Below are 25,365 nucleotides of genomic sequence, written 5' to 3'. Positions count from 1 at the left end.
TTCAATCTTTATTTAACAAAACACTACAATTGGAAAATACTATAAATTGATAAATCTACAAGTTGGAAAGTTTGACGTGGAATAGTTAATAAGAGCGCGAGTATAAACACAACGAGGCTGTCGTAGATGAGTTTTCCTGTTCAGTGTGATGTTGTTTAATGTCCCCGAAAACCTCTGTAGTCCAGTTTTGCCACTTGTTATCAACCGCCTTTTTCATGACCCGTAAAAGCTTAAAATACTGATGTATTTTATGTAGTAGAATAAAACATGAAAATCTTTTGAGCTTGTGTCAACCACAGACCTTATTTCAGTCATTTAACCAAAAAAACATTCAAAAACCCCATTGACTTTGAGACGATGTAACCGAAAGTACTAAAATCTCATTTCTGGGTGTTAGGACTTATTCCCGTGCCACTCTATAGACCACGTTTCAGACAAAAAAAAAAAAAAACAAGAATGCTGGCTGTGAGTGATTACCAAAAAAAAAACCTGAATAAATGCGACAGTCAAAGTCTCTGTTCCAGATTCTCCAAAACTTCCAGCCAATTTTCTTATAAAACTACAGAAAGTGTACCTGAGACTACTGACACCAAATATTGATGTTGTTTTGTTTACTGCTTTTATAGTAAATGTTTTAAATGTAGGAAGCATTTAAGTTCATTATTTCTGAGGGCTTCTCTGCTGTACTGCTTTTTTTTCACATCTGCCAAAGACCTTTCCACAGTACTGTACATTTGGGCCACATGTGGCTGTTATTTCCTACATTTGACCTATATACGGCATGGTTGAATGAACCTGGGCCACATCTGAATATGTTTAAAATAGGTGGGAATTTCTCATTTTGATCACCGCTGATTACAGAGGAGTATGGCCATGATCAGATCACACAGGACACACAATTTAATCAATAAAATACATTTTTTGTGAAAATTGTATTTTATTGAAGAAAGTGGTTTGTGGTAGGAATTTATACTTTCTTTGTGGGAATAAAAACAAACAAAAAACCCTTCACTAGCCTCACGTCACGCAAAGGAGACCGAGAGATATGAATGTTCTTATACTGGTTTTCACTACCCTTTATCTATATTCAATATTTACAATTAGAAAATACACATTTTTGAGAAATTTGTATTGTTTGTATGCATTTGCATGGTTTATCTTGTAACAGTCTAGCATTAGCGTCACTGCAGTGACTGTAGTTTGCTCGAGTAATACAGAAGTCATTGTTTTCCAAATTGTCTTTTACAATTCATTTATAAATAGTTTAATTTTACTGTGACATTTGTATGTCATGTATATTGTATATCGTGTATTTATTGTTGTAAGTTAGTGTTCCTTTGGAAATATTTGTTATTGAAAGTATTTCCATCAGATTGCTATCATACATTTGATGGATAACTGTTAGTCGGTTTTTGCCTCCCATCATAAGTGAAGACCCTTAACACTGTGCCAATTCAAATTTTATTCGTCACATTCACAACCATAAACAAACTTGAGTGATGCAACAAATATTTGGTCAAATACAATTTATAAAAGAATGTCATTATATTTTTTATAATACTAGTATTAATGATTTGAGACCATGAATTGGAGAAAACAGCTGACTGGTGATGAATTCAAAACCATCATAGATAAGAGCAAAACAATGCAGGCCATGGACATGGAAGTTAGATTTACATTAGATGGACAGCTGATGGGTAGGTAAATGTGCTGCAAGTAGACTGTGTGACCAGTTTTAATTGCATTTTCAGAAATGTTTACATTGTGCTAGTTAATTTTTTGCATGTTCGCTTGATTAATAGACACAGAAGCACTTAACTCTTTTTATCAGAGGCCAAAAAATGGAATTTTCACTTGTTTTGGGGCTGCCTGTGTTCACTATTGAATTTGTGACATCACACTCCACAACAGGGGTTAATGGCTTATATAATAATAATAATAATAATAATGATGTATTTATATAGCATCTTTCATACAAGGAATGCAGCCCAAAATGTTTTACAATCAAGAAACTTCATGCATCAGGTGCTTTACAAGAAAATCGACATATAATAAATATAAAAAAGGGATAGAACACTATAATAGTTAATACATAGTAAGCCTAAAATCAAGTAAAATGAGAACATAAAAAACAGGAATAGAATACTATAAAATAAAATAAAGTTAATGCATAAAACATCAAAGTACAAACAGAATCTCTGTAAGTCATGGCTGGTTAAAGGCTAAAGTGAAGAGATGAGTTTTTAGCTTTCTTTTTAAAAGATTTAGTGAGCTGGCTTCCCTGATATCTATAGGTGGTGTGTTCCATAGATTTGGGGCGTAATTGACAAAGGCTGTATCCCCAATTTTCTTTCAGCTGTTGCTGGGAATCTTCAGTAATCCAGCAGCGGATGATCGCAATGTTCTTGAAGGCAAATAATTAACAAGGGAATGATCAATGTAGCTTGGTCCTAGCCCATTAAGGGCTTTGTATAAGGAGGAGGATCTTAAAATCAATTCTAAATATTACAAGGAGCTAATGCAGAGAAGTAAAACTGGACTAATGTGCTCTCTCCTCTTGGTTCTGTTTAATAACTGAGCAGCAGTGTTCTGAATGAGCTGGAGTCTCTCAGTGTTTTTTTTATTTGGGAAACCAGTAAAAAGTACATTACGGTAATCGAATCGGCTTGAAATAAAGGCATGAATCAGTTTTTCAGGATCTTTTTGATTTATATACAGTGCATCCAGAGGTATTCACAGCGCTTCACTTTTTCCACATTTTGTTATGTTATAGCCTTATTCCAAAATTGATTAAATTCATTATTTTCCTCAAAATTCTACAAACAATACCACATAATGACAACGTGAAAGAGGTTTGTTTCAAATCTTTGCAAATGTATAAAAAATATAAAACAAAAAAAGCACATGTTCATAAGTATTCACAGCCTTTGCGATGACACTCAAAATTGAGCTCAGGTGCATCCTGTTTCCACTGATCATCCTTGAGGTGTTTCTACAACTTGATTGGAGTCCACCTGTGGTAAATTCAGTCGATTGGACATGATTTGGAAAGGCACACACCTGTCTATATAAGGTCCCACAGTTAACAATGCATGTCAGAGCATGACATGATGAAGCCAAGCCATGAAGTCCAAGGAATTGTCTGCAGACCTCCGAGACTTTACTGTATCAAGCCACAGATCTGGGGAAGGGTATAGAGACATTTCTGCAGCATTGAAGGTCCCAATGAGCACAGTGACCTCCGTTATCCATAAATGGAAGAAGTCTGGAACCAGCAGGACTCTTCCTAGAGCTGGCCTCCCGGCCAAACTGAGCGATCGGGGGAGAAGGGCCTTAGTCAGGGAGGTGACCAAAAACGCGATGGTCACTCTGACAGAGCTCCAGCGTGTCTCTGTGGAGAGAGAAGAACCTTCCAGAAGAACAACAATCTCTGCAGCACTCCACCAATCAGGCCTGTATGGTAGAGTGGCCAGACGGAAGCCACTACTCAGTAAAAGGCACATGACAGCCCGCCTGGAGTTTGCCAAAAGTCACCTGAAGGACTCTCAGACCAAGACAAAGATTGAACTCTTTGGCCTGAATGGCAAGCGTCATGCCTGGAGGAAACCAGGCACCACTCATCACCTGGCCAATACCATCCCTACAGTGAAGCATGGTGGTGGAAGCATCATGCTGTGGGGATGTTTTTCAGTGGCAGGAACTGGGAGACTAGTCAGGATTGAAGGAAAGATGAATGCAGCAATGTACAGAGACATCCTTGATGAAAACCTGCTCCAGAGCGCTCTGGACCTCAGACTGGGGCGAAGGTTCATCTTCCAACAGGACAATGACCCTAAGCACACAGCCAAGATAACAAAGGAGTGGCTACAGGACAACTCTCTGAATGTCTTTGAGTGGCCCAGCCAGAGCCCAGACTTGAGCCCGATTGAACATCTCTGGAGAGATCTGAAAATGGCTGTGCACTGACGCTCTCCAACCTGATGGAGCTTGGGAGGTCCTGCAAAGAAGAATGGGAGAAACTGCCCAAAAATAGGTGTGCCAAGCTTGTAGCATCATACTCAAAAAGACTTGAGGCTGTAATTGGTGCCAAAGGTGCTTCAACAAAGTATTGAGCAAAGGCTGTGAATACTTATGTACATGTGCTTTTTTTTGTTTTTATGTTTAATAAATTTGCAAAGATTTCAAGCAAACTTCTTTCACACTGTCATTATGGGGTATTGTTTGTAGTATTTTGAGGAAAATAATGAATTTAATAAATTTTGGAATAAGGCTGTAACATAACAAAATGTGGGAAAAGTGAAGCGCTTTGAATGCTTTACAGATGCACTGTATGGTCGTACTTTGGCTATGCGTCTAAAGTGGAAAAATTGTTTTCATCACCTTGTTCATGTGGGACTTGAAGTTTAGCTCTCAATCTAAAGTAATACCAAGACTTGAAACCTCAGATTTAATCCAGGGAGATAATTTACCCAGATTTTTAGACATAATTTTTCTTTTTGTTTTAGGGCCGACCAGTAGGATTTCAGTTTTGTCCTCATTTAATGTCAATAAATGATTGCTTATCCATTTATTTATTGCCAGAAGACAGGTAGTAATTGAATTTATAGCTGCAGAATCATTCGGTTCAGCAGAGATGTATAGTTGCGTATCATCCACATATCTAAGGAAACATACATTGTGCTTTCTGGTGATGTCACCAAGAGGCAGCATGTATAATGAGAACAACAATAGGCCAAGGCAGCTCCCTTGTGCAACACCATAAAAGATGTCATGTTTCTCAGATACATGCTCTCCAAGACTGATGCAGAACTTCCTTCCTTTGATGTATGTTTTGAACCAGTTTAACACACAATCAGAAAGGCCAACCGACTTTTCAAGACGATTGATTTGGATGTCATGGTCTATCGTATCAAATGCTGTGCTTAGGTCTAACAGGACCTAAACAACAATACTGGCTCTAATTGAAGTTATTTTGTTATTGAAGAACACTGCGAGTTCTTCACATTTTGATGCAGCACGCTGCAGAGGGGTCGGGGCAGTGTTGTATAGAGAATAATATTCTAGAGTTTCCAGCATTCTCTGTAATAATCTTGTAAAAGTAATCCTTTCTTGCCAGACGTATTGCTTTGTTATAGGTAGTCATGACTTCTTTGTATCTTTGACAGTGAGCAGTCAGCTTAGTTTTCCTCCATTTTCTTTCAGCTGCTCGACAGGTTCTCTTAATCTCGTTAACAATGTTATTATTTAACCATGGGGAGAGTCAATAGACCTCTTTTTGACCTTTAGTATTTAAGGCAGATAATAGGGTATTATTGAGAGAGCAGTCATAACTATGTGGCTCAAATGATCTCATAATATTAGAGAACTTTTCTTCAGCCTTGACATCTAGTAATCTCTTTCAGACCAAGAAGTCCCTTTTAGTCTTTGCTAAGATTATGTTGTTATCAAACAGCACATAGTGATGGTCAGAGATAGGTAGTTTGAATACTGAAAAATGATCAGTGTTTAACCCTGGTGATATTAAGTCTAGGGTATTACCATGCTGATGATTGGCTTCATTTACATGCTAAGTAAGTTCAAAGCTCTCCAGTAAATTCACAAGCTCCATAGCTTTGCGGTGATTCTTTTTGTTAATATGAATATTCAGGTCTCCATTCAGGATGAATCTACCGTATCTAGTGATACCTAGTGAGATCAGTTCTGAAAACTCCTGCAGAAATACTGATGAATATTTTGGTGGCCAATATAATGCAATGATGAGCACTGGCGGTTCTGCTTTGAGCTCAAGAGCAAGATATTCAAATATGGGCCAATTATGTAAATTCGTCCAAGTCAATGTCATTACATATAAATATATGTGTATAGAAAATGGTGGCAATACCTCCTCCTTTCCTGATTTGTCTGACTGACTGATAGAAATTGTATTTTGAGGGACAGGCCTCAGTGTTGCTACACCAGTAGTTCTGTTTAGCCAGGTCTCAACCAAGAACATACAATGCAGATTATTTTTAACAAAATAAATACTTATGAAAAACTGCACATTCTTAAAGCCCTGAGTATCTACCTTCATATTGGTAGACACTCAAGGCTTTAAGAATGTGCAGTTTTTCATAAGTATTTATTTTGTTTTACCTAGCCTACTAGGTATACATTTTTATCATTTTGTTGTAGCTGGTGGTTTACTATCAAAAAGCTTTAGTTGTGCTGTCCGTTTTCTATCTGTACCAACGTTATTGTTGAGAAGTGTGAATTGTTTGCCCAGCAAGGGGCTCACACTCCTCCACCATTCCCATTGCCCTGCTCACCAGCAGCTAAACAGAGTCATTATACTCTACACACAGAAACCCAACAGTGTCCTGACTAAACTTATAACAGACTTGCGGTGATAAAATAATTCATTTGCTTATACTGATTGAAAATGTCTGATAAGTCAATTTCCATCCCACCAGTGGAATGGAACGCCAGCATTTAAAAGGGTTAAACCAGAGTTGTGGTTTTTGAAGATATGTATTTGGTGTCAAATTTATGAATCACTGAATTGATCATTTGTGAAATAAATACACGTGTGTGAAGGTAATTTAATTTTACATTATTTCAGTGGTTCTTAAACTTTTTCAGCAACTTTTTCATCCCCCAGAGTCATCAAATTTTCCCAATTTTGTTTTTTTTTCATGGTAGACTCTTCTGTATTAACTTTCTCAGCTAAGAGACTATGTCCTCTATCTAAAAATGTATCCTTTTTAACTAGTCTTAGGTTTTATCAGCGTGTGGCTAACAGTACTGTACGTACACTAGTATATCCATGGATGTCTCTGTTTGGTGTGTGCTGTGTATAATTTATTTAATTTATTAATATTTCTCACTTTTTATGTAAATCATAGTTCAAAGGACATACAGAAAAAAATTATATATAAAAAAATTATGTTCTAGAATTTCTATGACCAACCCCCCCCACGGCCACGGCCCCCAGTTTGAGAACCACTGATTTAAATGAAGTAAAGAGTCTCCAGGCCTATATGTTTAAAAATGTTATACATAACCTGTATTATATCCATATTCATTTAAAATATATTGTTGTATTCATATTAATTTGTTACACATACACAACTGGGGTGGCTGTGGCTCAGCTAGTAGCGCGGGTTTTCCACTTATCGTAGCGTTGGCGGTTCGATTCTTGGCCCGCATGACTCCACGTGCCAAAGTGTCCTTGCGCAAGACACTGAACCCCAAGTTGCTCCCGATGGCAAGTTAGTGCCATGGCAGCTCTGCTATCATTGGTGTGTGAGTGTATGAGTGAATGAGACACAGTGTAAAGCGCTATAAAAGTGCACCATTTACAACTGTTTTTATATTAGTGTGTTTGTGAAAAGAGAACAACTGTCTAAGCTATTGTAAGAGTATTTAATGGTTTGGTAATGTGAAACCAGAATTACACCTTATTATTATTATATATTATTATTTCTTATTATATATTATATATTATTTCTTATTATATGCCTATATATTATTTCACAGTCCTTTAAAACCACAAATGACCCATTCTGTCTGTCATATTCTTTTGCTAATTAAACTTAATACGTTTGCCACTCGCTGCCAGAAATATACTCCACTCATTGTAGAAGCTCAGTAATCATATAATGTATGCTGGTAGGGTTGCCTATAAACATTTCAGTGAGGAGAACATGCAAAGCCAGGACCCTAGCACTGTGAGGCAGCAGCACTAACCACTATGCCTGGTTACATTTTACCTGAGTATGTTGCCACTGAGCAACAAGTCCTTTTAAAATTTTAAATATTTCAAAACCATAAAACAAACAAACAAAAAAAACGTATCACACATTGTAACTTATATAGTAGGACATTTTGCTTTTGTTTTTTTATTCTTAGTATTACGAGTGGTATTAGGTGTAACAGGAGGAAACCATATGGAACCAGTGGTACTTAGCATGCATTAACTGTGCCAGTGGGGTTTGCTACAGCCTTAGTCACTGGTGAGGCCTGTATAGTTTTGGTTGTGTTAGGCATGGTGGCAAAGCTGAAGGAAGAGCGGTAATCCTGTGGGCACTGGAGGTGGTGTGACAGGCAGTAATGCCATAACCATAGCAGGTCAACATATTCTCCTGTAATCATTGTTACTGTGGTTAAGGGCATGTTAAATGATAAAATTTAAAACATTTATAGTTTCACTGGCTTTTCGTGTGTTGGCCATTGGTGGCAACATATAGGTCAAATCTCAGCTACAGTATATAAACATTCCCCATAAGGCCCAGGGTAAACCATGTCAACCTTTTTGACTTGGCTCACTTATGGTACTGATGTGGCTGTGAACCATAAACAGTTTTCTGATTTGGATGACTCCTGATAGAGCGGTTACAGCATTGTTTTGGCTGTTCAGATGTGAGTCTGATTTGGCCTGTCATTCCCTCCCATAGGTCTGCTGAGGCCAGCTGCTTATGTGGTCCACATCTAGGCCAAAGTAAATTTGTTGATTGGACTGATACGTGACTTCATGTTTTGTTTTCCACTTCTGACCATGGACAAAGTTGCCAGGTATGTATGATGAACAGAGAAAGCAGCAAAATACCAAAACACAAAATATGTCCATTCCAAACTTACAACAGTGTCGTGACTACCATTTCTGAAGGTATATTATTCAAAATAATTTCATACATTTTAACAGTATTACAGGGTTACCAATGTCCTAAAATGACCTATATGGCCATGAGAAACAAACATCTGACGTCATTGTAGTGACGTCTCACAGCCCCAGGGTTGATTCGGAGAACCCAGTATCCTGTCATAGTATCATATTAAGAGCCTTGGGTTCTTCGGTTTTCCCTTCCTCCACCCAAAAACACGCCATATGCGAAACTTGGTAACACGGTAAAATAGATGAACTGGCAACCCTGTGTTGTGCTCCCCACCCACTAATCACGAGGACAGAATAAACACCGACCTAATAACAACTATGTAGCTCTCCGCGCTCTATGGTTTACAATGTGGGCCATGAAAAATTAGTACCAAACCCACTAACATAATGTAAAACATAAACATTATAAAGTCATTGTGGTTGTTTGTTTTTTCAAACCTGTAGATTCGAAAATGGAATGCAAAGTCACAACAAGCCTGGGTTAAATCGAAGATTAAAAACATTTTTTGACGCGAGTTGTTATTGTATTCATCCGCGGCAACCTACAGTCACAAAAACAGCGCTGCTAGTTGAACTGTCCAGCTTTAGTACTAGAGACCACAGTTTATAGTCGACATTTAATTACACTGCAGTCTCTGACTCTGAGCTGCGATGAAGTTCCAGTATAAAGAAGAGCATTCTTTTGAGAAGAGGCGATCAGAGGGTGAGAAAATCAGGAAGAAATATCCGGACAGGGTTCCTGTAAGTAGCTGTAACACTCGAGCTTGTTCAGTCGATTCGACTGAAACCAGAGCGTGTGATCTTATCAAAAATACACACAGCACCTTTGTGTTTTGGTTGCTTAAAGATGAGTAGATATGTGTGAAATCTGTTTAGGTATGGCAAACATAGGATTGCGTCAGTCCTAGATGAACAGCGAGCTACAGACACGAGTATTTAGCAACCAGGTAGCCTTGTGTTCAGTGTGTGATGCGACATCTAACAGCACTTTTCAGTTTGTAAATAATGATATAAAGACTATTCGTCCAGGTGGGACATAATAATAATAATAATAATAATAATAATAATAATAATAATAATAATAATATAAACGTTGGTGCGTTTTAGCTCGAAGCTATTAAGTGTAATCTACAGACACAGTAGCTAGATCTGGATAGCTAAGCTAATGCTTTTGTCTTGCTAATCGAGATACACAACGCTAAGCTAGTAACGGGGGTGCACTTTTGGATATTCTTGAGCTTTACAGGTATTTTATAAAAGTTAGCTGTCAGCGTCGTTAACTGCTGCATATAGTAAGGTGTAAATAAGGATAAGATATTCCTTTATTTATATTTATATGTTTAAATATAATGTGTAAACCTTATCTCCCCTACTGATTTTTGTTCTTCCTCCGCCCCCAGAGTCAGAGGATAGTTCCTGTTTTAAGTTCTCTCACAGCAGAAGAATGTTTGTATTAAATGTTAATTTATTCACATATAGAAAGCTGTTTGTTAACCCTTGTGAATCAATTAATAAAAGTTACACACAGGTCCATAGAGGACAAAAATGCCCATGTCCAAAAACTGTGACTGATATAGTATATATTAATATAAATTTTTCCACTTTCACTGACGTGGATTATTTATTTATTTATTTATTTATTTATTTATTTCCCGTATCAGTTATGATAATAATTAACAAACATTAAATGCTGGTTTGTTTACATAATACCACAGATGTGTTTTTTTTATGATGATAAGAAAAACAGTAATTATTTCGCATATACTAAATGCTAAGCAGAATTGTTTCTTTGAGTATTACAGTCTTTGATATGTCAGTGATTAACGACAGCATTCATTTTGAAGCGTTCATAGTTTTTAAACAGTGTCGGATTAAAAAATAAAACTACCACTCGGTTCCATAAAGGACAAAGATGTCCGTCAAAAAACCGTCATAGAAGTATTACATATCAATATTTTTTTTCTACGTTGATTGATGTCGCTTTTTCTTCCCTTTTTTAATTTTTATTTATTTATTTATTTATTTATTTATTTATTTTTATTTTTTTAAAACCAGCATCAGCTCTGATCATACTTACCAAACATTCATTCATTTTCAGAATTGTAACCCTTTAAATGCAGGTTTTGTTACAAATGCAAATTTCTTTAATGAAAAAATCTTCAAAGCTCACTAACCTTCTTTGACTCATTTACATGGGGTGGGATTGGTGATTTCCAGTGAAGTATCATTTCTTTCTTTCAAACTGTTCACACACACTTGTGATTTTCAGTACACACATACAAACCACAACTCTGACACACACACACAATTATAGCTGCATCATTTATTCGGTTGGTCTGCAGTGCTCTATAATACAGCAGAATCAGGAAAAAAAAGGAAAAGTGTGTATTTTCCCTACAGGCTAAACCTGAGAAAATACTACACATTTCAGGTTTTAAATTTTTTTTTAAAAATTTGTTTTGAAACCTTGCCAACAAAATGAACACAGAATGCATGATTTTGTGCTTTAACATTATGGGAATTAAATATTGCAGTTTGAATGGGTGTAACTATATTGTATTCCTAATCTAAAATAGATTCATGAAAGCAAATGAGGGTGAAATATTAAAGTTTCAATAAGAATACACACCTTTTGCAAAAAATGAAAAAGACAGAAATGTCCATTAGGATGCACAAGGGTTAAAGAAAATGTGAGATTCAGCCCCAGATCTTTATTACTGATAAGCGTTAGGAATATAAACACGTTACTAAAGAATATTACGTATCCATAATAACAAAGAAAAGGTTTGAGTTAAAAAAAGAAAAGTATAAGAAATCAGGTGAATATGAAGGTGTCCTCTCTTAATTTCTGTATGTATTGAAATGGCTGGGATCAGTGCTCATAAACCCAGGAATGAATAGGACACTGAAAATCTTGTGCAAAGATACAACTGGACACTAGGAGTGTTATGTTTTGAAATGTATATGATAAGCGAGTCCACAAATAGCTTGGTATCACGGTATTTATGGACCATTTAAAAACACACACAAGCCAGTAGGGATGGGTGATTATAGACTTAAAAATCCGTCTTGATATTTCATGGTATTTTTTTGTGGTAATAATATAAATGACAATATGAAAAGAGTAACGTTCAACACAATCTTTTTGGCCACAGGTCACATCAGCATACAGTCTTGAGAGAAACACAAACATTGATCCAAAATGGTAAAACTTAATCCTGACCATCAAAAACTATACTATACCAATTATGTAGACTAAAAATATATTGACATTTATATGGCATTATATATTTGTTAACTTAATCACGTGTTTGTGTTCTGGTACTTGAAGCAGGATCGTAGGCTAGCATAAAAGTTGTTAGACTCAAACTGTATACAGAAAGTCAAAGTTAAAAATTAACGAACATAAGTAATCATTTGAGAACTACAACAACGAGCTACGTTTGTAGATGGAAGTTGGGTAAGAGTTAGTCCCCCATTTTTTTTCCGAGTTGAGAGGCTTCAGAAAAATCACGTCATTTCTTGTAAGAGAACGTAGTGAGCATAGATGCATCGTGGGATTTTATTAGGGAGCGAATGTTCCAGTACACTGGAAGGATTTTGCAGTTGATACAGCCCTTAAAATGGCTGACTCCCTGATCAGTGCCCTGATTACTGAACTAGGGAGCTGATTGAGATGCACCCTTAGAAAGATGTTTTGTTTAATTATGGCCAGTTCTTCTGAGTGTTTGATTGACGTTGTGTTTGATAAAGTTATGAACATGCTTGGAGTGGCAGTGTTGGTGCATGTTTACAGCAACCGAAGGGTTTTCAGTGCTGTCTGCATCTGCTGCATGGAGAAACAGAGGTTGCTGGAGTATGATTAGTTGGACATGAGCATAGCTGGAGTAGGGAACTTCACTGGGTAACAATATGAAGGGGTAGATGGTAATAAATTAATTGATGGAAAAAGTCAACAATAAAGTAACTGTCTGATCATACACGCAAAATACACCTGAAATTGTGGCACTATCTCTCTGATGCTATTTGTGGCACTATCTCTCTGATGAATTTGTGTTGCTACTTTCCTCGTCAAGTTGAGAGTATAGCTTCAGTCCATTGTTCTGTTACAGTATATGAAAGCCTATAATGTTTAATTATGTTTATGCACATAAAATGTTGTTTATTAATGAAAATGTGAGATTCGGCATACTGTATGACGAGTTAAGTCTACAGTGTACCAAGGAATGTATATTTTAGAACAACAAGCAAAAGGGATCAATTTCACAAATCAAGGGGATAAGACAGGTGGTGATGTGTCCTCCTGTTTTTCTGACATGCTTAGGATTGCTGCATATAAACCCGGGAATGAAGAAGAGTCTGCAAACCTTGTGCAAGGGTGTAGGCTGAAACGAGATGCATAGAAATAAATATTTGTACTACAATATGAAGGATTGTCAGTTGCTTTAACTAAAGTGCTTGTACAAAGTGTGGAAATGACCTTTGTGTTATTTCACTAAGGCTTCCCAACACCCCTCTGTTTCAGTTCTGGATCAGTATATAACATGTAAAGGTTTCTGTTTTGTTTTTGTGCTAGGTAATTGTTGAAAAAGCTCCCAAAGCCAGAATAGGAGACTTGGATAAGAAGAAATATCTGGTCCCCTCGGATCTCACAGGTGAGCAATACAGTGAAGAAGGAAAAAATGTAAATCCTAAATATAACCTGTAACTAGGGATGCACCGAAATGAAAATTCTTGGCCGAAGCCGAATATAATGAAAAACTTGGCTGAATACCGAATGCTTTTTTTTTTCTTGTTTTTTCCATTTATTTTGCAATTTTTTTCACCATTGCATAAATGAGTCAAAATGTGCTTTTTACTATTTTGTCTTGCTTTTCAAAGAAAAAAATCAATTACAAAAACTACAATTTCAAAATATTTAACACTGAACATTTTTTTGATAATTCCAGCAGGGATAGGCTACCAACAAGGCACAATATAACTTTAAATAAATAAATGAGTAAAATAAAAATATTTTGATGTGGTCATCTTTGAGCCCCCCTTGAATAGCCTATGTTAGGCCTATAACTGAATGCCGAAAGAATGTAACACTCTGTAGCCTACAACAAAAAAGTGCATTAAAAAGTGCATTGACAAGATTGCAGAAAATGGTTCCATTCTGTTCTATACGGCTAATTATATTGGGGATATATACCGCTCGCGTCCCTGTACACCTCGCGGAGTATTATAGTAGATATAGTATAGTTAGATACGTTGTTAATGTTATGTTCCTTGATAGATTTAGGTCGTTTAAACTATAGGTTCGTTAATTTAGTCCCCGCTGGTTTTTCCGCTCCCAGTCCATAGTAGTAGTTCATGTTTCTTGTTTTGTGTTTTGACCCTGTTTTCTGTGACCGTGACTTTGATTCCTGCTTTGCCCCGTTTATGCCTGTTTGCTGATCGCCCGACCCTTTGCCTGTCTTGACTACGTTTTTTGGATTACGATTTGGATTTGTCTGCCTGCCCTTAAATAAATACGTCTTTACCTGCTTCCATACTCTACTCTCTTACGTCTCGCGAAGTGACAGAATACTCCGGAACAGAAACTAAACAAACGCACGTGTCCACAGTAAACAATGTCACGGTTGTCAACATCCGAAGAGCATGTGCTCGCTGAGCACTTGTGCACGTAGCTCATGTATGCACGCACCCCTTCATCTCTCCGAGCGTGCTGCTGGAAGTGGAGGTCGTGACATTCGCACGTCTCACTCTGGTTGCTAGGCTATTTGGTTGCGTCATCAAACACGTCATTGTTTGGTCAAATTTATTTGGCCTTTTCACTTATTCAGCCGAACATCGAAAGTGTTTTTTGTTTTTTTTTTTGTTTTTTTTTTTGCTTTTTTTGGCCAAGTAATTTCGATTGCTAAACATTCGGTGCATCCCTACCTGTAACAGGTTTTGACCACTTTAACATGCATGTATAATATTCCTTACGCTTTTGGCGAACGGAAATCCGAGAGCTCCCCGGCTGTAATTCATGCAGAGTGATATAATTAGCGAAGGCGTTATTTAACTCCTGGCACTGCTGCAAAATAATGACTCCCTCGTTAGCCAGACCGAATCGATTATACAACCAGGCACTGGAGTGAAACGAGAGTCACGTTATGTCATTTCTGTGTTTCTGCTGCAGTCGGCCAGTTCTATTTTCTCATCCGAAAACGAATCCACCTAAGGGCTGAAGATGCTCTGTTCTTCTTCGTAAACAATGTCATTCCTCCTACCTCTGCAACTATGGGCCTGTTATACCAGGTATGTCACGTCTGAAATGGTGCTTTTAAATCTTTTGTGTTCTACATTGTTGTATGCGGTTTCTCATTCTCTCCTCCCCCTCAAGTCTCTTCATATATTGCATTTCTTTACTCAAGAAGTAATATCTCTTTATATTTTTTTTAGGAGCATCATGAAGAGGATTTTTTTCTCTACATTGCCTACAGTGATGAAAGTGTGTATGGAGAATAAAACCAAAGGGAAAAATAACTTCCCACCTCCTTTTCCTTCCTTTTACAAGAGTATATAAACCCATATCGGCAGCCTAGAGTTCAGAGCTTCTGATACCAAATGCACTTTTCCATGTTTCTTTATTTCCATTCATCCCCCCCGCCCCCCCATTCTGGAGTTTGCTGTAGTTTTGGTATTTAGTATATCATGAAGGTCATCTTTCTTTATATAATCGTTTTTTCAGTATTGGTTTTTAGAACTGGCCCCAAGCTGATGCTGATTTTATTCGCCACTTGGCAGCAGTAGACTATTGGATGGCATTTAAATGATCAAATTAGTTTGCCTAGATTTTGAAATTGACCTTTTTGTTTCACTAAAACCAGTGAGTTGTTCTCCCAGGGAATTGCACATTTGAGTGCTGCTGATGAACCATTTGCAAAAACCAAACTAAAAGCGAACTTTTCTCCTGTTATGTTTCAAAAATATTCTTTCAATATAATATGAATATATAATGAGAATTATTGTACCTGGATAATTCTAGGTCATTTGATTTGAGATTGTGTATCTTAGCTGATTTATTTAGCAGTTTTATTATTTTGTTGTTGAGCCTTTTTCTTTTTTTTTTTTTTTCTTTTTTTTTTTTTTGAACTCGGTATTCAGCTGCATTTCTGATACCCTTAACTTGAGGTGACCATAAATATAAAATAAATATAGCTGAACTATCCCTGTCTTTGTCCTGTTTGTTACAGTAGACTGGGTTATTTGATTCCTAGTCAATAAAAAGTAAAGTAGGGTGTGTAACTTCACATTAGTCGCACTCTTGCGTACATCCAGAAATCGGAGCATTGTATAATGTGTGTGTATGTTTGTTCATATTCAGTAACCACTTTAACTTGCTCAGGGTTACTGTGGTTCTGGAGCCTCTCCTGAGAACAATGGGAGGCGGGGATACACACCAGTCCATCACAGGGCAACATGGACATGCATTTACACACTTGGGGATAGAAACAGAAACAGGTTTGGGAGATAGGAGAAAACTCGCATGGACAAAGTGGAAAATATGCGAAACTCCACACGGACAGGATTGAACTCCAGGACCCTGGAGCTGTGAGATGGCAATGCTACTCCTTACACCACCATGTCAGTTTATACACTATACTGAGTGATAAAAGTAGTGGCTCACTGATTTAAGGTTCTATAAAATAGTGATCGAAAGATTGAAATCCCAGGACTGCCAGGACGCATCAGTTCCAGCTATAATGTGAGTGGCGATGTATCACTACACAGTCTGCTAAGAACTACAATACAGATTATATATTAAACTGGGACACCACAGTTGCTTTTCATTGTGTCACTATGTGTTTGTGGTAACTCCGCTGTATAAAAGTTTTTCTCCACAGCACTTTCCTAAACAGTGCTATTGTTCACAATAAATGAGTGTAGGGTTAACGTGTCAGAAACTTTCCGATTCTTAAATACTAGATGAAAAGGTTGATTCTGAAAATGATATTTTAAAAGATAGACTCCATAGGTCATTTATTATTATTAAGTTTTTTTTTTTTAAACATAATTTTGGTCTTGCATGTCAAATTGTTCTTGACTTTAAGGGGTTCATCTGTCTGTAGATATTTTAAATATTCAAACATTTATGCTATCAACTGGTACACTATGTGGCATCTGACCGTCACACATGTGGTTCTTCCCCAAACTGTTGCCACAATGTTGGAACCGCACAATTGTCTGGGATGTCTTTGTATGATGTAGTGTTGAGATTTCCCGTCACTGTAACTAAAACGCCCAAACGTTTTCCAGCATGACTATGCCCTTGTGCATGATGTCCATGAAGAAATGGTTTGGAGTGGAAGAACTAGAGTGGCCTGTGCAAAGCCCTGACCTCAACCCCACTGAACACCTTTGGTACGAACTGGAACACTGACTGCACCACAGGCCTTTTCATACATCAGTGCCTGAGCTCATTAATGCTCTTGTGCCTGAATGAGTAATTTCCTGCAGCCATGCTCCAAAACCTAGTGGAAAGCTTTCACAGATGAGTGGAGGTTATTATAACGGCAAAGGGGGAATAAATCTGAAATGAGGTTTTCAAAAAGCAACTATGGGTGTGATAGTTAGGTGTCCACAAACTTTTGGTCTTGCAGTGTATAATCCTGTGCAAGACACAAACGTATTAAAATTTTATATATTGTGTAGTATGAACATATACTCACTTTTCTACCTGGCTTTTGTGTACTTAATAAATTTTACACTACTTTTCCCTGTAGCAACTTACACCTCTGTTACTGGACGTATCGTGATTTATATTCCAAGTATATGATAACTTTGTACTGCTTTCGGTTAGGCTGCCATCATTAAAATACAACACAACTCTGATTATGTTTGTATGAACGCTAACACAATAAGGACTACAAATCCCAACAACCCCAGTCAAACTTCCGGTGTGTAGTTCCTAGTAAAGGGAAAATAAAAGTCTCTAATATAAATACTATGAAATACCATGGAAACAACGCTATCTTAAAGACGCTATCTTTAATTTACATCGCGCTATATTAGCTGGCTTAACGTTCAGAAAGTCAGTGTTTTCATTTATTAAATAAATCTGAACTTCTGAATTACTGGACATATCTGAGCAATGCCTCAGAAAGCAGCCAAAGTGGTGGTTGAAATTTACGTCAGAGCGGTAAGAAGCATTAAATCGTTTTCTCTGCTCTCAGTAAAGGGAAAATAAAAGTCTCCAATAAAATACTATGAAATACCATGGAAACGACGCTATCTTAAAGACGCTATCTTTAGGGGTTAGGGTTAGGGGGTTAGGGTTAGGGTTAGCTAAACAAAACTGAAGACACATATAGTTGTTTTTGTGTTTTATATAGTTATTTAATGTTTATCTACATGGTGAAACGGTTCATGATTGCGTCAAGATTGCGTTTTTTCTTAAAGGAACAAAAAAAGTAGTAATAAACAATACATAGACGTTTGAAATGCTGAAGCCTTGCAGAAACACACACACACACACACACACACACACACACACACGCACACACACACACTATGGTTTCTATTGTTTTTTTTGTGATAATGGCTCAATCGCATATGGCTTTGAATGCCTATATAAGTGCACTAGCCTACATAAGGTATAAAACCATGGCTTACACACCCTTGATAGTGTGCTACATTTCTACTATAGAGCCATTTGGCTTTCAGCTTATAGTCAATGTTTGTGTAAACCACAGACCAACCCTGGTCCGGGAGTACCCCCTTTTGTACTCATCTAAATGATTTCCTGGCTCTAACACACGTGTTTTTGTGATGTACAAATGTACTAAAATGTACCGGATGGGGGTACTCCAAGCCCTATGGTTGGGAACCTGTATTTTAGATGTCTACATATGTTTGTGTTTCTAGGTGACCTGTCCTGGAGTACACCTACCGGCAAAGGATGACATTTACCTCAGCGTGTGCCTGATGAACCAGTACAGAATGTCACAGTGTCTACCAGCTGTATTCCCATTACTATTTAAGACGAAAATGACGTTTGACAAGGTTTTTTAAAGTGGACATTTGCAATATTTAAGGCTTGTTTTTACAGGGTGCTTATACCTTTTGATCTGCTTCCCTTTCTTTGCAGATATTCAAGTTTGCCAGTGATCCTGCAGATGTGGCTGAAATGTTGCAATGTACACTAGGAGTGCATTCATTTTCCTATTTTTTCCCTTATTGCACAAAATGAGCAAAAACAAACACAAGCAATGCTTATGTAACAATGTGTGTATGTAGTCTTAATGCATCAGGTGCTGTTTTCTCTACTGCAGGTGAAACTGTTAAACTTAAGCTCATACAGCTGATTCCCCCGGGTAAATTCTGCCGCGTTACGCCACTTGATGCATAATGTTACTTTCAGGAAACAAACAAAAAAATGGTAATTGAAAGCACTGAGAGTAATAGTGTGGGTCATTTCTTCTTGCTTGCAGTTGGGGAAGTGTTGGCCGTATATGAGGATGATGCTAGAAGTTTTCTTTTCCCAGAGCCTAAGCTGGTGCCTTCTTTTTCTGGGGTAGACTGTAAGGTGCTAATGACAAGAGAGCCCACTTTTCCTGTAAGCTACTTACTAACTGGAATTGCACTCTCATAATTAAGATAGAGCAACATAAACATATAGTTGCAAAGGGGAAAAAATGTGATCCTCTTGGAATTAATTGGTCTTCTGTATTAATTACTAATAACATTTTACCACACTGATATTCATCTGAGTCAAACACAATCACACATATGTTTATCTTATGGTGCTTGTGAGGACCTTCCACTGACTGTTAACTATTAATGCAGCAAATTAATACTATAATAATACTATAACTACTCCTAAATCTAAACCTAAGCCAATAAAACCTAACACCAGTAACTAAAAAGAACAACAACAAAAAAAACCTGTCTGATATTCCTATACAAAAATATAATTATAAAACACACTTATTCATCATTCAGAGTCCAGGATGGAAAAAGTATGTGAACCCTTGTACAATGTGGTACATTGGTAGAACCTCCTTCAGCAGCAATAACCTGCATCAAGTGTTTTCACTTAACATGCTTAACAGTAGGAATGAGGTTTTTGGTGTTTGTAATGGAAGGACACCACAGAGGAAACAACTGCTGCACAATCAAAGTGGTTCACACACTTTTCCAGCTGGGAATGTGATTGATTAATGTCTTCATTCATTCATTCCTCTTCAGTAACCACTTTATCATGGTCAGGGTTGCAGTGTCCGGCGCCTGTCCCAGCAAGTGAATTATTACTGTGTAATCATAAAATACAATCGTTTATGTGTTATTAGTTTAGAAAGAATGCATTTGATATTATAACTTGGATGAAAATATACACGCAGTATGTGTAATAAGGGCTCTCCTGGCTCTTCCCTCATAGGGTATTTCTCCAAGGTTAGAGTTCTCCACCAGGACAAAAATCAGTGAGTGCTCTGAGGAGGATCTTTTCCAGAGTCTCCCTGTGGTATAGTTATAACTTTTTGCAATGTGCATGATCTCTAATAGCATCAATCATAAAACATTAATGTGAAACAGCACATATTACATTAAATAATTTCTACTCTTATTTCTCTGTCTCCTCATTAATTACCAGAGAGTAATAACAAGGAAAAGAGCAAAATCGTCCAGGCATCAGGGCTGCTTCTCTGCACTGGGAGAGACGCCGAGGTCCCGTTCCCTCTCTCCGTTCAAGAGCTCAGGTTCAAGCCGGTGTTGTGTGGAACTCCGTTTCCCCATCGGGATAGGTCCCCCCCCCCCCCGCCCAAACTGAGAAAAAAGTGCGCGCGCACGAAAACCTCGCCCCCGAGATGCTGTGCTCGTACCACTGAGGTACTATGGAAAGCCCTAAGGCTCAAAACTAACGTTTTTTTAGTGACTTTTATCTGCAGAATGTTGTATTCCAGAAGTGAACGGCATATTTTATGACTGTCTAGTTATATTTTGAAAATTGGGTACAGAATTTATATTTGTTGCCTTTTTTTATGTCTTTATTAACACAAACACCTACTGTTATTTCAATCAATAAATAATGTTATATTTGTGAGAGAGTTTTCATTTTGAATATTGTAGACTTCTGGAAGATATATGTGTGCACTCACACATAACTGATTTTCTGGGCTAAATATTTGACCATTCTCAAAAGTCACAACACCTGGACATATTGATCATATTTTTCTTTTTCCCCCGTAGTGCAATTTTTTTTTTAGAAATGCAATTGTGTGATTTTACCACAAAAGAGCTCCACTTTAGTTAACTGTTTAGAGTAAACTAAATCTGATGGTTTTCTGTCCCAACAAGTACAAAAAAGAAAAAGTAAAAAGAAATCGAAGATAAATACAATATCGTACAAGTTTTAGCTTTTATCTTCGTCTTAACACCACCTCTATTATAGCAAATTTGTCCATAATAGCAGGGGAGCACATCCTGACAACTGAGAATGGTACTGTCAGATACTCTTCAATAAGAAAGAAAACTTATACATGTATCAAATTCATACTGCTGACTTGTTTACTCACAACAAGTAAGTCCTGGGTATTTTTTTTTTTTTACCTGCTATCCCTAAATTTGTCCTTCATAGTAGGGGGATTGCATCCCGACAGCTGTTAATGGTGCTGCCAGATACAGTTCAGTAGGAAAGAAAGCTCATACATCCGTCAGTTCATACTGCTCACTCGTTTACTCACAACATGTAAGTCCTGTGATTCTTTAGAAGATTTGTAGAAGTTGTAATAAATACAAAACTAAATGGCAACATGGGCAATATTTAACACTAACAAAAATGGTTGAAAACAATAAAATGTGGGGATTAAATAAACATTACACACACAAACACATGTATAGCCATAACATTAAAGCCACTGACAAGGTGAAGTGGATAACAATGATTACCTCAATACAGTGGCAGCTGATGGGATATATTAGATAACAAGTGGGAGGGGGGACCTATCCCGATGGGGAAACGGAGTTCCACACAACACCAGAACAACTGTGAAACTGTAAAAAGACGTGTAAGTCTTTCATGCTCTTATTACCCAAACAGCTTCATTTCATTTCTTCATTCTTAATTTTTATTATGCATTTGTATATTTTTGCACTTGTATGTTGTAAAGTGTAGCGTCCAGCAGGGGGCACAAAGTTCATTACAGCTGATAGATTAGGGAACTAATGTACATTTCGAGAATAAACAACAACTAAAAAAAAGTTACTAGTCAATGAGCAATTTACAGTCATGTGAAAAAATAAGTACACTCCATGTTGGACAATTAAACATTTGATCATCTTTGAAACCATGCCTATTAATAAAGTTGATATAATTGAGCAAAATCACAAAGAATATCAACTTTTTCAATCATTTATTCAACAGAAATATCAATAAATGTGATATTCATCTGTAAGTATACCATTGGCCGAAGACGCTAGTATTGCCCCCTTTAGCAGAAATAACTTCTTGTTGGGGTTTTGCACGCTTGTCCACCAGTCTTGCTGAAATTTCTGACAATATTCTTTCAGTTGCAAGACATTTGAGGGTTTTCTTGCATGTACTGCCCATTTCAAATCCCCCACACAGCATTTCAATAGGATACATATCCGGGCTTTGACTACGAGGCCATTCCATAACCCTCCATTTTGTCTTTTTGAGCCATTCCTTTGTGGATTTGCTAGAGTGATGCCAGAGATCATGGTCAGGGCATGAACGCTCCTATTTTTAAATAAATATATATATATATATATATATATATATATATATATATATATATTTTTATATCTGTCTCTAAGAAAAACAGCTGATTAAAAAGCCTAACATATTGTCTCTCAAAATCTCCAGGGGAATCAGGTACTTAAAAAAAAAGAAAAAAAAAGAAAAGAAAATTAAATCTGATTAATTTCAGATTAAGGTTGTAATTCTTGTAACATGGTCACATTACGGCAAACAAATCAAAGGTAAATAAATAAGCCATTTTGTATATTTTTGCACAGGGACATTTATCCAAAATTACACAGGTCACTTGGTAGGTGGTATGTTTTTATATTTTAAGTCTTATATTTCATAGTAGAGAGCTTTATTGTCATTCTAGCCATATACAAGTATATAGTAGGATAAAATAGCAAGAAGTGCAGAAAGCTGCGATACAGGATAATCATTGGAAAACGAGTGGACCCAGTACATTATGCACAATCCAGTAGCAAAAAAATGACTACAGGCATGCCAGTGTGGAACATTCAGTACAACCAAGTCTAATCACCACAACCAATTGTACAAATGTAACATTCAGTGAGTGTTAGGAGTGAAGTATCACGTGTGCTGTCCTAACCACAAATGTACTGAACCAAAGGCATGTTTGGTGTCCAAAGTTAGAGATTTATGGCTAACTTTAGCAACGTGCAAACTGTATGTATGAAGCATGACACATTTGCCTCAGCAACATGATTTTTGTGTGAATAGCAGAATGAGTGCTGTGTGGGATAAATGGTCTAGCAGTGCTATGCTCTTTCTCTCTTTTGAGGTAAAAATACATAAAAATAAGTGTCAATTTCTGTCAGACACATTGTCGTATTTTCTCTAAACAATGACTTCGAGTGGATTAAAAAAAATGTTTGTGGAACCAAGAACAATAGCACCACCAGTGTTTGGGCTATGACTGATTATTTTTCTAGCCCAGTGGCAGTTGTGTCAAGTGATTACATTTGGTAAAACTTGGCCTAGGTTTTGTGTGCATTACAGCTTTTTTTTAAGCCTGCATTGATAAGCAGTGATTGAGAAGGTGAATGTGAAATACAGTAGTAGGTGTAGTAAATATTGATCACTGCTTTTTCATAAATTCTTTGGAGATAGTAAGTAGACTGAGCAAATGTAGTACTATCAAAGTACAAATTGCACGAAGGGACAAATGACAGAACTGTTCGTTTTTTGTGGTCTAAATGAAATAGCTAAATAATGGCAAGCACAGCTTTTCTGTTTACCACACTTGAAAAAAAATCTGTCAGCATTGATGTTGTCTATCTGTGCTTCAGTGATGTGTTTAGTGGACATGTAATAGTTTTATGCCTATGATGAGACCCTGTTATGTAAGGCTCATCTATAATGGTTTTATAACAGTAATGCTGATAGTAGTTGATGGGTAGTGATTTGCATTTTTGTTTTGATCTATCTCATGTTCTATTGTTCATAGATTTTCATAGATAGCATGGTCATAAACCACATCTGAGATTACTTAACAACTCAAGGGTGTTTTTGAGGTGACTGTGTGATTTAGCCATGCAGTTTGCACAATGATAACCCGCAGCTATACAGATTTGCTTACTTGTACACTACATTAGCCTAATGGCTCCAAATTTTGGACACCAGAGTTATCTTCTTGACAGGTTTACAGTTAACTTTAATATAGAGCACTGTGCAACATTTGTCATCTCTATTTACCTGGTGGAATCCCTTGTAGGCAAGTCCTGACACATTAATGAACCTTCTGTCTGTTTATTATTTCAGCTCCCTGATTATAAATCCTCAGGTGCAGATGATCTCCTTGACAACACAGATGAGCCATCCCAGTGTAATCGCTTATTGGGATATGAGGGATCTCCCAGCTCAGCTGCACTGAGTCGCTCTAAAATGGCGTGCCCAAAGCTTAATAGGTTTGAGTGACTGTGTGTGTGTGTGTGTGTGTGTGTGTGTGTGTGTGTGTGTGTGTGTGTGTGTTTTATGTGCTTGAATGCCATTGTCCCCTCTTTTTCATTTATGGCCACTTTTCCTCTAGCAATATATTACATGACATTGGGTTGCACTCCTGTCACTCTGGTCAGGAACAGGAATCTGAGACTACAGTGGGCACAGGCTCACCAAAACTGGCCAGTTGAAGGTTGGAAAAATGTCACCTGGTCTTTCTCCAATCTTCAGTTTCAATGCACTTGTGATCTCTGTAGACTGTGTTACATTCCTGGAGGAAGCAGTGTCGCAGGACCCCTTGTCCCATGAGTTTACGCTATTTTTTCTAAATTTCTATACTTTAAAAATATAAGTTTACTTTTATAACATGTAAACATATCACCGATTCTATGTTAAATAAAAACAACTGTAACATTGCGCTGTCACTAAGCTTTCATCTTTTACAAACATCTACGACTAACTTGTAGCCTGCTAGCATCACCTTACCGCTAGCCTTATTTTACGTTTTACATTTCTCACTCCTCCACCGCTGTTTATAAAGGCAAATATGTCGGTTGTTTCTCCACCTTTGAGTGCAGGTGAGGACTTGTTCGAGCTCCACATGGTGCAGTTGGAGGCCATGGTAACAGATCTGCGACCTACTCGACAAGCAGGTCCAGTTGCATGAGCGAAGAACCGTGCTAGAAACATCTCGTAGCACATTCCGAGGTAAAGTTTGGTGTTCCACAAGGTTCTGTTTTAGGCCCACTACTTTTTATTTTATATATGCTACCTCTGGGTCAAATAATTAGTAAACATGGAGTTAGCTTCCACTATTATGCTGATAATATACAGCTGCATGTTTCAGCAAAGCCAGATGACAAACAGCAGCTTAATAAAGTTGAAGAATGTGTAAAGGACATTAGACACTGGATGCTTATTAACTTCCTTTTACTTAGTTCAGACAATACAGAAATACTTCTACTAGACCACATGCAGCTAGAAGGAAGCTTTATGATTACACAGTAACTCTGGATGGTCTTTC

General features: G+C 37.2%; 2 protein-coding genes across 6 annotated transcripts; both read left to right on the top strand.

Moving 5' to 3' along the window:
• Window positions 1–9,169: 9,169 nt before the first annotated feature.
• gabarapb (GABA(A) receptor-associated protein b) lies at window positions 9,170–15,849 on the top strand. The gene is made up of 4 exons (XM_017472785.3): window positions 9,170–9,391; window positions 13,227–13,305; window positions 14,820–14,938; window positions 15,083–15,849. Exons 1-4 carry the CDS (start codon window positions 9,302–9,304, stop codon window positions 15,146–15,148), a joined length of 354 nt encoding a protein of 117 aa, XP_017328274.1. The 5' UTR covers window positions 9,170–9,301; the 3' UTR covers window positions 15,149–15,849.
• Window positions 15,850–15,984: 135 nt separating this feature from the next.
• On the top strand, window positions 15,985–20,723 carry spata6l (spermatogenesis associated 6-like). Of its 5 annotated transcripts, none has more exons than XM_053681610.1 (7): window positions 15,985–17,822; window positions 18,548–18,685; window positions 18,771–18,819; window positions 18,955–18,996; window positions 19,114–19,238; window positions 20,061–20,103; window positions 20,274–20,723. In XM_053681610.1, the coding sequence occupies exons 1-7, from the start codon at window positions 17,775–17,777 to the stop codon at window positions 20,603–20,605; spliced, it is 777 nt and encodes a 258-aa protein (XP_053537585.1). In that variant the 5' UTR covers window positions 15,985–17,774; the 3' UTR covers window positions 20,606–20,723. The 5 variants fall into 5 exon arrangements, with proteins under 5 accessions (XP_053537585.1, XP_053537586.1, XP_053537587.1 ...); XM_053681611.1 differs by having other exon boundaries at window positions 20,061–20,144; window positions 20,274–20,600; XM_053681612.1 differs by lacking the exon at window positions 15,985–17,822 and adding an exon at window positions 18,192–18,276 and having other exon boundaries at window positions 18,771–18,996.
• The last annotated feature ends 4,642 nt before the right edge of the window (window positions 20,724–25,365 follow it).

This window comes from Ictalurus punctatus, chromosome 7 (assembly GCF_001660625.3).
Source record: "Ictalurus punctatus breed USDA103 chromosome 7, Coco_2.0, whole genome shotgun sequence".
Taxonomy (NCBI): Eukaryota; Metazoa; Chordata; class Actinopteri; order Siluriformes; family Ictaluridae; genus Ictalurus; species Ictalurus punctatus.
Note: the sequence above shows the minus strand (reverse complement) of the source record. Positions and strands in the feature narration are given on the sequence as shown.

Coding starts and splice junctions, on each gene's coding strand:
- gabarapb (XM_017472785.3), top strand. CDS start 9,302: ATGAAGTTCCAGTATAAAGAAGAGCATTCTTTTGAGAAGAGGCGATCA. Junction 13,306..14,819: donor GGTCCCCTCGGATCTCACAG/GTGAGCAATACA, acceptor TTTCTGCTGCAG/TCGGCCAGTTCTATTTTCTC. Junction 14,939..15,082: donor CTATGGGCCTGTTATACCAG/GTATGTCACGTC, acceptor TATTTTTTTTAG/GAGCATCATGAAGAGGATTT.
- spata6l (XM_053681610.1), top strand. CDS start 17,775: ATGCCTCAGAAAGCAGCCAAAGTGGTGGTTGAAATTTACGTCAGAGCG. Junction 18,820..18,954: donor TGTGGCTGAAATGTTGCAAT/GTACACTAGGAG, acceptor TCTCTACTGCAG/GTGAAACTGTTAAACTTAAG. Junction 18,997..19,113: donor CATACAGCTGATTCCCCCGG/GTAAATTCTGCC, acceptor TCTTGCTTGCAG/TTGGGGAAGTGTTGGCCGTA.